Here is a 13902-nt window from a genome sequence, read left to right on the forward strand (position 1 = left end):
CAATACTTTTGAGAAGCCCCCCCCCCTCTCTCTAACATGGTTACATAGTAACCACCAACAGAAGCCCCCCCCCCCCTCTCTCTCTAACATGGTTAAATAGTAACCACCAACAGAAGCCCCCCTCCCTCTCTCTCTAACATGGTTACATAGTAACCACCAACAGAAGCAGTAGAACATTTGAGATGCTGGTACTCAGCTCCATTGAGCTCCTGCCCAAGTCAAGCACTGGTAGTATAATTTTTTAGCTTTATATAAACATTATGTTCTTTACAACAAGACCATCATTTTAAGATTCAGAGGCCCAGTAATATTATTTATTTAATGTTTAACTATTACATTCTATTAGCTTACATCTTTCTTTTTAACCTTAGGTCACATTTTCTTCAGTTGTAAATCTTTAAAATGTATTTTAAAAAAGTGGGCTAAATATCTTAGCAGCATGAATCTTTCTTGTTCCACATCAAACTAACACCGTATCGGGCACATAATCATGCATGTGTCCCTTTTAAGCAATATGTACCCAGAAAAAAATATCTATTTTGAGTCAGGTCTTAACATCCAGTTGCCATGGAAACTATTTCTGGTGTGACGGGGCATCAGTCAAACAGAGATCCTATGAAATGACTTTATTAAAAAAAAAATACAATTAATGAGTATCCCTAATTCTATGGTCACAAAAGCCTTACAGGTATATGATTGGAATAAAAAGATGTATTAATGTGAGTACATGGTAACTTGTCCAAAGGGCCCGAATTAAATGAGTGGTTTTGTAAAGCGATGGTGAAGTGGCTTCAAATGTCATAATTTAATAAGTGAAAGTTTAAAAATACATCATTACAAAAATAAATTAAGTGAAAAAGTGGATATGGTTCCTGTGGATTTGGTTCCTGTTGCCATATAAGTCAAGAGACCAATGTCTCTGATACTTGAAGTATTATCCAGTATCTCAGCATGAGAAACTAATATAGAGTACTCTGAACGTTCCCTTCACAACAGCACTTCACCATGCTGTTCGAAGATGAAAGTGCTGGTGGCTTTGAAGAGGTGACATTTATGCGAGATACCATACTAAGATCAGGCATGCATGTTCATCCGCGTTTGCAAGCTTAATTTTCTTCAATCTTTAATTGTGTTATTGATGATGACTTCAGGCATTGAAATGAGAGGTCAGGATACCAAAAATGTGAATTAATTTGAGATATTATTGGAAAGAGTTGTAGGAATATAGTTTGTCAACATAAGGTTTGCTTGATCTAGTAATACAATGCAGAAAAAAATGCATCAAACATAAAGCAAGTCTCTAAAACTGTTTAACAGATTTTAAAACTTGTTTTCCCATTTTATTTTATGCAGAATTACAGTTTTAAAGCAACTTCTAAACAGTACAACCTGTTCAGATGCCAAGTTTGTATCAAAGGTTTGTTTTACACACCATTTATATTACTTCAGATAAACCAAAGAGCAATGGAAATAATACAGTCTTATCACTATTATGAATGTGATAGAAAACTGATATCTAAAGGTCTGAACAGAAGCACTACTGCAGCTAAAGAGCGTCTCTCATCCTTTTCTCCGGAAGATCCGTAAGACTTTGAAGCTCTCTTAATCCCTGTTAGTTAGAAAAACATTTGCATCATTAAAAAATAAAATTTGCCATTACATTTAGTTGTGAAATATTTCCTACATTGTGTAATATTGTACCATGCTCATAATAACATCATAATAGTTTGCAAGTAGTAAATACTATTGTGCGAGCAGGAATACCATCTTTTCAATCACTCACCTCCAACACCATGCGAATGTTGGCTTTGATTTTAGCTGCGTCTTTGGTCAACACTTCGGTATGTCTGGAAAAGGAAATAGAATTTATAAGGATTCACTCATTTCTAAGGTTTATCCAAGATTTGAGAGCTTGAAACATGGGCCTAAACACAATGCTGTATCACAGTAATGTAATAACAAAACACATGTGCCCTCTAGAGGCAATCATTTTGACAGATGTTTACAAGATACTGTACTAATTTACTGTACTAATTTACATTTACATTACATTTAAGTCATTTAGCAGACGCTCTTATCCAGAGCGACTTACAAATTGGTGAATTCACCTTCTGACATCAGTGGAACAGCCACTTTACAATGACCTATGTGTGTGTGTTTTAATGGATATTGCTGGTGCTACTCACACTGTAAGCTGATTTGTCTTTTTCTCAATGAACTTCAGAGCTTCCGAGTGCGTTAACTCGACAAAAAAGCCATATCCAACAGCAACAAAGATTTTTGACGAGTCCTCCCTGAAACAAAACAACTCAGTCAAGGCCTCAATCAAATCACAATAAAAAATAAAGTAATATGGACAATTTTCAATAAGCCTAATCACTTACACATGTGCTTGGACGTAGAAATTACAGCCAAGATCTATCTCTGTTTTGAGTCCCCTCGTCTCAGATTCCTACGAAGACAATTTGTTAGTACAAACAAATATAAAAATGTGTGCACTCACTACTGTAAGTCGCTCTGGATGGGAGCCTCTGCTTAAATGACCAAAATGTAAATGTTCTCAATAACTGAGGAAAAGCACAACAAAACACATTTATATTGTACAACATTTCTGTTATACAATAAGTATATGCCACAACATACCTACATTAATATACATATATAGAACATTTAGAAATGTTGATGGCCCACTGTTTGAAGGTTACATCTATTCATCATAGTGTTGGCCCATAGATATCCAATGTAAGTGGGTGCCATGGTGGTAACTTATACCTTTAGGCTTTCAATGGTATTTTTCAGTTGTAGATATTGTGCAATTTTTTCATACACTCCATCTCTTTGCTCCAATACCCTCCTGTCAGAACATAAAAAAAATCAATACAAATGTGCACATGCGCGAAAATGTTGCGCACGTCCGAGTTAGCGAATAAAATGACACTGGTCTAAGGAAAATAGATTACTTACTCCAAATCTCGTTTCAACACATCGCTAATAAAGGTTTCATACTGCAAGACCTTTTTGTCAATGCTGGGTTTTCCAGCATGAGCCATTATGAGTCGTGAAATCAATCAGTTGTTGATGGTCATTCGTGTTCAAAAACGAGGCAATGATTCTGAATCCTGAAAAAAAATGTTCCAAAGATATTACCCATATAATGAAGTTAATAAGGCGACTGCAGAGTTATTGTTAGCTAGCTGACTATCTATGTTTAATAACAACATAGTCCACAATGTTGTTGTAGCTTTGGCTTACCCTGCTCCACAGCACACAAAAAACTGCAGCTATCTTATGTAACCACTGTCAAGCTAGCAGGCATGAATAACTAAGTACTTCCGGGGTCACGGATTTTTGGAATTCTTCAGAATAAGAGTTGTGTCTTGTATGCTTTGTAAATTAATAATTAGGGTGAACATTTGAGCAATTATCGATACATTTTATGCTAGTTATCATACAAATAATAATTTTAAGTTTTTCTATTAGATATTGTGATTTTTGAAAAAAGAATTCAAGCCTAAATGGTCAACAATGTTTATTGTGTGTCGACTAATATAATTTATTTCCCCGTACACACTTTTCTGTACGTTGTGTCACAGTAAAATGGGGTCAATTCTACTAATACGCACTTCTAGTTTCCAAATCCATAGAGTTTACATCAAGAAGAGCTTCACTGCTCATTCTGCGGACCTTAAAGTAGGGCCCATCAGCTTAAATCCAATACGGTTTTCATGTTTGTCATACATATTGCACTGTACACCATTTTGTATATGTTTTGTCACAGTAAATGGGGGTCCATTGTACTTAGGAGCACTTCTAGTTTCCTAATCCACAGATTTTACACCACGAGGAGTGTCACTCATTCTACAGGCAAACAATATGTTTTTTTCAAAAAGACAAGAGATGCAATTTGGTCAAAAAAGCATACTTTATTCATAACAAATATCACAGTGAAGTTATTCAACTACTTTTTGTGAAATTGATCATCAACAGTGTAACAGAAGTTTGAAATTATATGCAAGATCCTCTTCATCTCATGGGTAGAGTCAGTCCCCGGGCGCAAACTGGCTGAGTCAACATGATTTCCAAATCATTTTAAGCAAAAATCTATGCAATGATGGGGGTTATACTAACCTATAGAAACATGATCTTACCAGCATACTGCCTCAAAAATATATATTTTATTTATCTAGCCAAAACACTTGACCTGATGCATGTTTTGGCACCTAAAATGTGTAAAGTCTGTAGCCTTCTCATCATTAGGATAATGTAGGTCATTAACAGGTACAGTGGCTTCAGAAAGTATTCACACCCTTTTACATTTTCCACCTTTTGTTGTGTTACAAAGTGGGATTAAAATGGATTAATTGTCACTTTTTTCAATGATCTACACAAATACTCTGTAATGTCAACATGAAAGAAAAATTCTAACATTTGAATAAAAAATATGAAAAATAAAACACTAATATATATCTTGATAAGTACTCGACGCCCTGAGTCAATACATGTTAGAATCACACTTGGCAGTGAGTATAGCTGTGAGTCTTTCTGGGTAAATCTCTAAGAGCTTTACACACCTGGATTGTGCAACATTTGCTCATTATTCTTTTCAAAATCCTTCAAGTTCTGTCAAATTGGTTGTTGATCATTGCTGGACAACCATTTTCAGGTCTTGTCATAGATTTTTAAGCAGATTTAAGTCAAACTGTAACTCGGCCACTCAGGAACAGATTTGGCCTTGTGTTTTAGGTTATTGTCTTGCTAAAAGGTAAATTCATCTCCCAGTGTCTGGTAGAAAGCACACTGAACCAGATTTTCCTTTAGGATTTTGCCTGTGTTTAGCTCCGTGATGTTTATTTTTTTATCCTGAAAAACTCACCAGTCCTTAATGATTACAAGCATACCTATAATATGATGCAGCAAAAACTATAAATGAAAATTTGGAGAATGGTATTCAGTATTGTGTTTTATTGGATTTGCCCCAAACACAACGCTTTGTATGCAGGACAAAATTTGCAGTCTTTTTTGATTCTGCACATGCTTCCTTCTCTGTCAATTAGGTTAGTATTGTGGCGTAACCACTATGTTGTTGATCCATCCTCAGTTTTCTCCTTTCACAGTCATTAAACTCTGTAACTGTTTTAAAGTCCCCGTTGGACTCATGGCGAAATCCCTGAGCAGTTTCCTTCCTCTCCGGCAACTGAGTTAGGAAGGACGCCTGTATCTTTGTAGTGACTGGGTGTATTGATACACCATTCAAAGTGTAATTCATAACTTCCCCAGGCTCAAAGGGATATTCAATTTCTCCTTTGTTTTTACCCATCTACTAATAGGTTTCCTTCTTTGCGAGGCATTGGAAAACCTTCCTGGCCTTTGTGGTTGAATCTGTGTTTGAAATCCTCTTCTTGACTGAGGGACCTTATGTGTGGGGTACAGAGATGTTAAAATCATGTTAAACAATATTATTGCACAGATAGTGAGTCCATGCAATGTATTATATGATTGTATGGCAAGCCTAAATAAGTTCATGTGTAAAAATTTGCTAAACAAGTCATATCATACGTTTTTACTCCTGAACGTTTTTAGGCTTGCCATAGCAAAGGGGTCGAATACATATTTACTCAAGACATTTCAGCTTTTCATTTTTAATTAATTTGTATACATTTCGAAAGGCATAATTTCACTTTGACTTTATGCGGTATTGTGTGTAGGTCAGTGACAAAACATCTCAATTGAATCTATTTTAAATTCAGGCTGTAACACACCCAAAATGTGGAAAAAGTCAAGGGGTGTGAATACTTTCTGAAGGCACTGTAAGCCAGTCAGTTAACACTCTACTGATCACATTATTTCCATTGTTTCTCTTAAGCAGTTAGCTTCTCACCCAATCACAAGCTAATAGTCTGAATTTGTCACCTCCCTTATATGGCAAGCCAATAGAATGGCATTTTATTTTACACTGGAAGCAAACAAGCAAAAATAGTTACTTTATTGTTTTGTAAATAAAATATTGTCCTAAATTAGTCAGTGGTCAGAGGGATAACACGACAGTACAAAAGTGCAGGCTGGATCCAAAGCTGTGTTCGAATGCCCATGCTAACATACATACTGCGCACCACGGCTAACTAAGCTAGCGTTTCACATCCGTTACATAAGCATACTACATACTCAATCTACGTCGCAAATAGTATGGTTAGTATGAGTATTCGAACACAGCTCTGGTTTTATGGACAAAAACAATCGATAGTTTTTCCTGTAAAGTGCTATATTTGTATCATATAGTGGCCCCATGCAAACATATTTGACCACAGTAGAAGTCTAGCAATACTTCCTATAACCTAGCTTTTTGTTCAAACTCATCTATTTTATAATCTACGGACTCTAGTCTGGACCCTGGTTTCATGGAGACACAATCGATAGTTTTTCCTGTAAAGTGCTATTTTTGTGTCCAGACACCCCACATTAAGCTGTTTGACTACAGTAAAAGGCCAGCAACACTTCCAATGATCTATATTTTTGTCCAACTCATCTATTTTGTACAGATAAAAACATACTTAATTTCAGCTCCCCTGTGTGTAAACGCTGTGATTTTAGATACTTGAACTGTGTTCTAAACATTTAAAACACACACCCTATCCCCTCAGCCCTGAAATTAAGAGGGCACTTCCAATGATTTATCATGACATCGATTACACTTGCAGGGCAAGGGGTGAGGGAGGAAGGAATGATTTTTAAATGGACCGTCCTTGCCTGGAAATTGGTCACTCGTTCATCCCTTGATGATTGTGTTTTCAGCTACCGGTCGCTTGGGGGTGCTTTATATGCGCTACAGTCAATTATGATTACATGTCTACTTATATTAACTATACAATTATTAATATACGCCTACTTTATGATAGCTAGCAAATTAATTATCTCACTTACGTTAGCCTGTGCAGTTGGAACTACTTTTACGAGAAGTGTTTGTGCATTAGTAGCACAATTTCTAACTTGTTTACATTCGCAAATTGAATTATGGGGCGTTTCAGGCCCGAAGTGAACATAATTGTACACTCGCAAACTCCATTAAAAACGAGGGCTTGGTGTTTACGTTGCAAACCTCCCTTGCTTGGTTAATCATTTTGAATGAAAATGAATGGGGAAAGAAAGTATAGGGTTTTGGAATAAACACCGACGATGGGCTATTTACAGATGGGCTATGTACAGGTGCAGTGATCTGTGAGCTGCTCTGGTAGCTGGTGCTTAAAGTTAGTGAGGGAGATATGAGTCTCCAGCTTCAGTGATTTTTGCAGTTCGTTTCAGTCATTGGCAGCAGAGAACTGGAATTAAAGGCAGCCAAAGGAAGAATTGGCTTTGGGGGTGACCAGTGAGATATATCTGCTGGAGCACGTGCTACGGGTGAGTGCTGCTATGGTTGTCATGTCTTGTTATGTCTGTTCCTGTCCTTTCTCTTCACTCTGTCTCTCTCTGCTGGTCTTTTTAGGTTACCTTCTCTGTCTCTCATTCTTCAGCTGTTCTACATCTACCCTAACTAGCTCATTCACTCCTTCCCACCTGTTCTCTCTTCCCCCTCTGATTAGGTCTCTATTTCTCTCTCTGTTCCTGCTACTTTCAGTGTCTGATTCTTGTTTGTGTTTTTGATGCCAGAAGCAAGCTGTCGTCCCGTTTGCTTCCACCTTGTCCTATCCTGTCGGAGTCCGCCTGGCAGGTGCATCCTGCATTATACTAACGTTCTTTTTGTTCCATTGACTACGCTGGAAGAGGATTTATGCCATTCCTGTTTTTCATTAAAGAACTCTGTTTTCTGTTAAAACCGCTTTTGGGTCTTCACTCAAGTACATAACAGAAGAATCAGACCAAGAATGGACCCAGCGGCTCCGGACCCTTTTCACTCCGCCGTCGAGATCCAGGGAGCGATGCTAGGCAGACACGAGGAGGAATTGTCTGCTGCTCGACATGCCGTTGAAACCCTGGCCGTCCAAGTCTCCGACCTCACAAGACAGGTTCACCAACTCCACCTCGATCCACCGCCCACTTCCAGGGTTTCCGAGTCTCCGGAGCCCAGGATCAACAACCCGCCGTGTTACTCTGGGGAGCCCACTGAGTGCCGCTCATTCCTCGCTCAGTGTGATGTGGTGTTCTCTCTCCAGCCCAACACTTACTCCAGGAGCGCAGCCCGCATCGCCTACGTCATTTCTCTCCTTACCGGACGGGCGCGTGAGTGGGGCACGGCAATCTGGGAGGCGAGGGCTGAGTGTATTAACCAGTATCAGGACTTTAAGGAGGAGATGATACGGGTTTTTGACCGTTCTGTTTTTGGGGAGGAGGCTTCCAGGGCCCTGTCTTCCCTATGTCAGGGGAATCGATCCATAACGGATTATTCTATTGAGTTTCGCACTCTCGCTGCCTCTAGTGACTGGAACGAGCCGGCTTTGCTCGCTCGTTTTCTGGAGGGTCTCCTCGTCGAGGTTAAGGATGAGATCCTCTCCCGGGAGGTTCCTTCCAGTCTGGACTCCTTAATAGCTCTCGCTATTCGCATAGAGCGACGGTTTGATCTTCGTCGCCGAGCTCGTGGAAAGGAGCTCGCGTTCTCCGTTGCTCCCCTCTCCACATCACTGCCACCTGCCGCATCACTGCCACCCTCCTCCGCCGGCTCGGATGCTGAGCCTATGCAGCTGGGGGTATCCGCATCTCGGCCAAGGAGAAGGAACGGAGAATCACCAATCGCCTCTGTCTCTACTGCGGCTCCGCTGGTCATTTTGTCACCTCATGTCCAGTAAAAGCCAGAGCTCATCAGTAAGAGGAGGGCTACTGGTGAGCGCAACTACTCAGGCCTCTCCTTCTGGATCACGCACTACCTTTCCGGTCCATCTCCGCTGGCCCGGTTCATCTGCTTCCTGCAGTGCCTTGATAGACTCTGGGGCGGAGGGCTGTTTTATGGACGAGACCTGGGCTCGGGAACATGACATTCCTCTCAGACAGTTAGGGGAGCCCACGGCCTTGTTCGCTTTAGATGGTAGTTCTCTCCCCAAGATTCAGCGTGAGACGCTGCCTTTAACCCTCACTGTCTCTGGTAATCATAGCGAAACCATTTCTTTTTTAATTTTTCGTTCACCTTTTACACCTGTTGTTTTGGGTCATCCCTGGCTAGTGCGCCATAACCCTTCTATTAATTGGTCTAGTAATACTATCCTATCCTGGAATGTTTCTTGTCATGTGACCTGTTTAATGTCTGCTATCCCTCCTGTTTCCTCTGTCTCTTCTTCACAGGAGGAGCCTGGCGATTTGACAGGGGTGCCGGAGGAGTATCACGATCTGCGCACGGTGTTCAGTCGTTCCAAGGCCACTTCTCTCCCTCCACACCGGTCGTATGACTGTAGTATTGATCTCCTTCCGGGAACTACTCCCCCCGGGGTAGATTATACTCTCTGTCGGCTCCCGAACGTAAGGCTCTCGAGGATTATTTGTCGGTTTCGCTCGACGCCGGTACCATAGTCTCCTCCTCCTCTCCCGCCGGAGCGGGGTTTTTTTTTGTTCAGAAGAAGGACGGGTCCCTGCGCCCATGCGTGGATTATCGAGGGCTGAATGACATAACAGTTAAGAATCGTTATCCGCTTCCTCTTATGTCTTCAGCCTTCGAGATCCTGCAGGGAGCCAGGTTTTTCACCAAATTGGACCTTCGTAACGCCTACCATCTCGTGCGCATCAGGGAGGGGGACGAGTGGAAGACGGCGTTTAACACTCCGTTAGGGCACTTTGAATACCGGGTTCTTCCTTTCGGCCTCGTTAACGCTCCAGCTGTCTTTCAGGCACTAGTTAACGACGTCCTGAGAGACATGCTGAACATTTTTGTTTTCGTTTACATGGACGATATCCTGATTTTTTTCACCGTCTCTCTCGATTCATGTTCAGCACGTGCGACGCGTCCTCCAGCGCCTTTTGGAGAACTGTCTTTATGTGAAGGCTGAGAAGTGCACTTTTCATGCCGCCTCTGTCCCTTTTCTCGGTTCCGTTATTTCCGCTGAGGGCATTAAGATGGATCCCGCTAAGGTCCAGGCTGTCATTGATTGGCCCGTTCCTAAGTCACGCGTCGAGCTGCAGCGCTTTCTGGGCTTCGCTAATTTCTATCGTCGTTTCATCCGTAATTTCGGTCAGGTGGCAGCTCCCCTCACAGCCCTTACTTCTGTTAAGACGTGCTTTAAGTGGTCCGTTTCCGCCCAGGGAGCTTTTGATCTTCTTAAGAATCGTTTTACATCCGCACCTATTCTTGTTACACCTGACATCTCTAGTCAGTTTGTTGTTGAGGTTGACGCGTCAGAGGTGGGCGTGGGAGCCATTCTTTCTCAGCGCTCTCTCTGACGGCAAGGTCCATCCTTGCACGTTTTTCTCTCATCGCTTATCGCCGTCAGAACGTAACTATGATGTTGGTAATCGCGAACTGCTCGCCATCCGCTTAGCCCTAGGCGAATGGCGACAGTGGTTGGAGGGGGCGACTGTTCCTTTTGTCATTTGGACTGACCATAGGAACCTTGAGTACATCCGTTCAGCCAAACGACTTAATGCGCGTCAGGCTCGTTGGGCTCTGTTTTTCGCTCGTTTCGAGTTTGTTATTTCTTATCGTCCGGGCTCAAAAAACACCAAGCCTGATGCTTTATCTCGTCTCTTCAGTTCTTCTGAGGTCTCCACCGACCCCGAGGGGATTCTCCCTGAGGGGCGTGTTGTCGGGTTGACTGTCTGGGGAATTGAGAGGCAGGTAAAGCAAGCACTCGCTCACACTCCGTCGCCGCGAGCTTGTCCTAGGAACCTTCTGTTCGTTCCCGTTCCTACTCGTCCGGCCGTTCTTCAGTGGGCCCACTCTGCCAAGTTAGCCGGCCACCCCGGCGTTCGGGGTACGCTCGCTTCCATTCGCCAGCGTTTCTGGTGGCCCACTCGGGAACGTGACGCGCGTCGATTTGTCGCCGCTTGTTCGGTCTGCGCGCAGACTAAATCTGGGAACTCTCCTCCTGCCGGCCGTCTCAGACCGCTTCCCATTCCCTCTCGACCGTGGTCTCACATCGCTTTAGATTTTATCACCGGACTGCCTTCATCAGCGGGGAAGACAGTTATTCTTACGGTTGTCGATAGATTCTCTAAGGCGGCTCATTTCATTCCTCTCGATAAGCTCCCTTCTGCTAAGGAGACGGCTCAGATCATTATCGAGAATGTTTTCCGAATTCATGGCCTTCCGTCTGACGTCGTTTCCGACAGAGGCCCGCAGTTCACGTCTCAATTTTGGAGGGAGTTTTGCCGTTTGATTGGGGCTTCCGTCAGTCTCTCGTCCGGCTTTCATCCCCAGTCTAACGGTCAAGCCGAACGGGCCAATCAGACTGTTGGTCGCATTTACGCAGTCTTTCTTTTCGTAACCCTGCGTCTTGGTCAGAACAGCTCCCTGGGCAGAGTACGCCCACAACTCGCTTCCCTCGTCTGCTACCGGTCTATCCCCTTTTCAGAGTAGCCTCGGGTACCAGCCTCCGCTGTTCTCATCTCAGCTCGCCGAGTCCTGCGTCCCCTCCGCTCAGGCTTTTGTCCAGCGTTGCGAGCGCACCTGGAAGGGGGTCAGGTCGGCACTTTGCCGTAATAGGGCGCAGACTGTGAGGGCCGCTAATAAGCGTAGGACCAAGAGTCCTAGATATTGTTGCGGTCAGAGAGTATGGCTCTCCACTCAGAACCTTCCCCTTAAGACAGCTTCTCGCAAGTTGGCCCCGCGGTTCATTGGTCCGTTCCGTATTTCTCAGGTCATTAATCCTGTCGCAGTGCGACTTCTTCTCCCGCGCTATCTTCGTCGCGTTCACCCGGTCTTCCATGTCTCCTGTGTTAAGCCCGTTCTTCGCGCCCCCGCTCGTCCCTCCCCCCCCATCCTTGTCGAGGGCGCACCCATCTACAGGGTTCGTAAGATTTTGGACATGCGCCCTCGGGGTCGTGGTCATCAGTACCTAGTGGATTGGGAGGGGTACGGTCCTGAGGAGAGGAGTTGGGTTCCCTCTTGGGACGTGCTGGACCGTTCGCTGATCGATGATTTCCTCCGTTGCCGCCAGGTTTCCTCCTCGAGTGCGCCAGGAGGCGCTCGGTGAGTGGGGGGTACTGTCATGTCTTGTTATGTCTGTTCCTGTCCTTTCTCTTCACTCTGTCTCTCTCTGCTGGTCTTTTTAGGTTACCTTCTCTGTCTCTCATTCTTCAGCTGTTCTACATCTCCCCTAACTAGCTCATTCACTCCTTCCCACCTGTTCTCTCTTCCCCCTCTGATTAGGTCTCTATTTCTCTCTCTGTTCCTGCTACTTTCAGTGTCTGATTCTTGTTTGTGTTTTTGATGCCAGAAGCAAGCTGTCGTCCCGTTTGCTTCCACCTTGTCCTATCCTGTCGGAGTCCGCCTGGCAGGTGCATCCTGCATTATACTAACGTTCTTTTTGTTCCATTGACTACGCTGGAAGAGGATTTATGCCATTCCTGTTTTTCATTAAAGAACTCTGTTTTCTGTTAAAACCGCTTTTGGGTCTTCACTCAAGTACATAACAATGGTGACCAGTGAGCTGAGATAAGACGGGGCTTTACCTAGCAGAGACTTATAGATGACCTGGAGCCAGTGGGTTTGGCGACAGGTATGAAGCGAGAGCCAGCCAACGAGAGCATACAGGTCGTAGTAGTGGGTAATATATGGGGCTTTGGTGACAAAACGGATGGCACTATGATAGACTGCATCCAATTTGTTGAGTAGAGTGTTGGAGGCTATTTTGTAAATGACATCGCCGAAGTCGAGGATCGGTTGGCTGGTCAGTTTTACGAGGGTATGTTTGGCAGCATGAGTGAGGGATGCTTTGTTGTGAAATAGGAAGCCGATTCTAGATTTAATTTTAGATTGGAGATGCTTAATGTGAGTCTGGAAGGAGAGTTTATAGTCTAACCAGACCCCTAGGTATTTGTAGTTGTCCACATATTCTAAGTCAGAACCGTCCAGAGTAGTGATGCTGGACCGGCGGGCAGGTGCGGGCAGCGATCGGTTGAAGAGCATGCATTTAGTTTTACTTGCATTTAAGAGCAGTTGGAGGCCACGGAAGGAGAGTTGAATGGCATTGAAGCTTGTCTGGAGGTTAGTTACTACAGTGTCCAAAAAAGGGCCAGAGGTATACAGAATGGTGTCTTCTGCGTAGAGGTGGATCAGAGAATCACCAGCAGCGAGAGCAAGAGCAAGTATGTGACTTCTGAAGGTAATTGGTTGCACCAGATCTTATTTAGGGGCTTCATAGCAAAGGGGGTGAATACATATGCACACACCACTTTTCTGTTTTTAATTTTTAATTTATTTTTTTAAACAAGTTTTCTTTCACTTCACCAATTTGGACCATTTTGTGTATGTCCATTACATGAAATAAAAAGAAAAATTAATTTAAATTACAGGTTGTAATGCAACAAAATAAGAGAAACGCCAATGGGGGTGAATACTTTTGCAAGGCACCATATGTTCAATATGAAAAAGCTATTACATTTGTGATTGGCCACTCTTTAAGGAAAGTACAATGTGCAGTGACACTCCTCTAGGTGTAAACTCTGTGGATTTGGAAACTAAAAGTGCTCTTGAGTAGAATGGACCCCCTTTTACTTCAACACTACTGTACATTCGGGGAATTATGTACGGTGCAATATGTATGTCCAATGTGAAAAATGTCAATGATATAATATTATTTGTGTTATAAAGTGATTCACTTTCATCAAGAAAAAAAAATCTAAGTCTACTAAGATTTCCTCATAAAATGTTACGAATTTCGACCATTTTATTTTTTTACAATATTCATTGTGGGACTTTTAAGGGAAATCGCCGAGTTCACGTCCATATTCTTGCTTGGTCTTGCTGGCGGAACGAATTTTCACATGCCC

At 43.0% G+C, this 13902-nt stretch overlaps 1 protein-coding gene across 1 annotated transcript; it reads right to left on the reverse strand.

Annotated features, from left to right (window-relative positions):
• Positions 1-611: 611 nt before the first annotated feature.
• uxt (ubiquitously-expressed, prefoldin-like chaperone) lies at positions 612-3351 on the reverse strand. The gene is made up of 7 exons (XM_064956431.1): positions 3253-3351; positions 2965-3119; positions 2773-2854; positions 2385-2452; positions 2187-2294; positions 1784-1847; positions 612-1609 (listed from the first exon to the last, which is right to left on the reverse strand). The coding sequence occupies exons 2-7, from the start codon at positions 3048-3050 to the stop codon at positions 1547-1549; spliced, it is 471 nt and encodes a 156-aa protein (XP_064812503.1). The 5' UTR covers positions 3051-3119; positions 3253-3351; the 3' UTR covers positions 612-1546.
• Positions 3352-13902: the final 10551 nt, after the last annotated feature.

Source organism: Oncorhynchus masou, chromosome 33 (genome assembly GCF_036934945.1).
Source record: "Oncorhynchus masou masou isolate Uvic2021 chromosome 33, UVic_Omas_1.1, whole genome shotgun sequence".
Lineage (NCBI taxonomy): Eukaryota > Metazoa > Chordata > Actinopteri > Salmoniformes > Salmonidae > Oncorhynchus > Oncorhynchus masou.

What these genes read in the sequence shown, in the direction of transcription:
- uxt (XM_064956431.1), bottom strand. Translation starts at nt 3,050, where the DNA reads ATGGCTCATGCTGGAAAACCCAGCATTGACAAAAAGGTCTTGCAGTAT. An exon ending in GTGTTGAAACGAGATTTGGA is followed by an intron (nt 2,855 to 2,964) that starts GTAAGTAATCTA and finishes ATGTTCTGACAG; the next exon opens with GAGGGTATTGGAGCAAAGAG. An exon ending in ATACCATTGAAAGCCTAAAG is followed by an intron (nt 2,453 to 2,772) that starts GTATAAGTTACC and finishes TTGTCTTCGTAG; the next exon opens with GAATCTGAGACGAGGGGACT.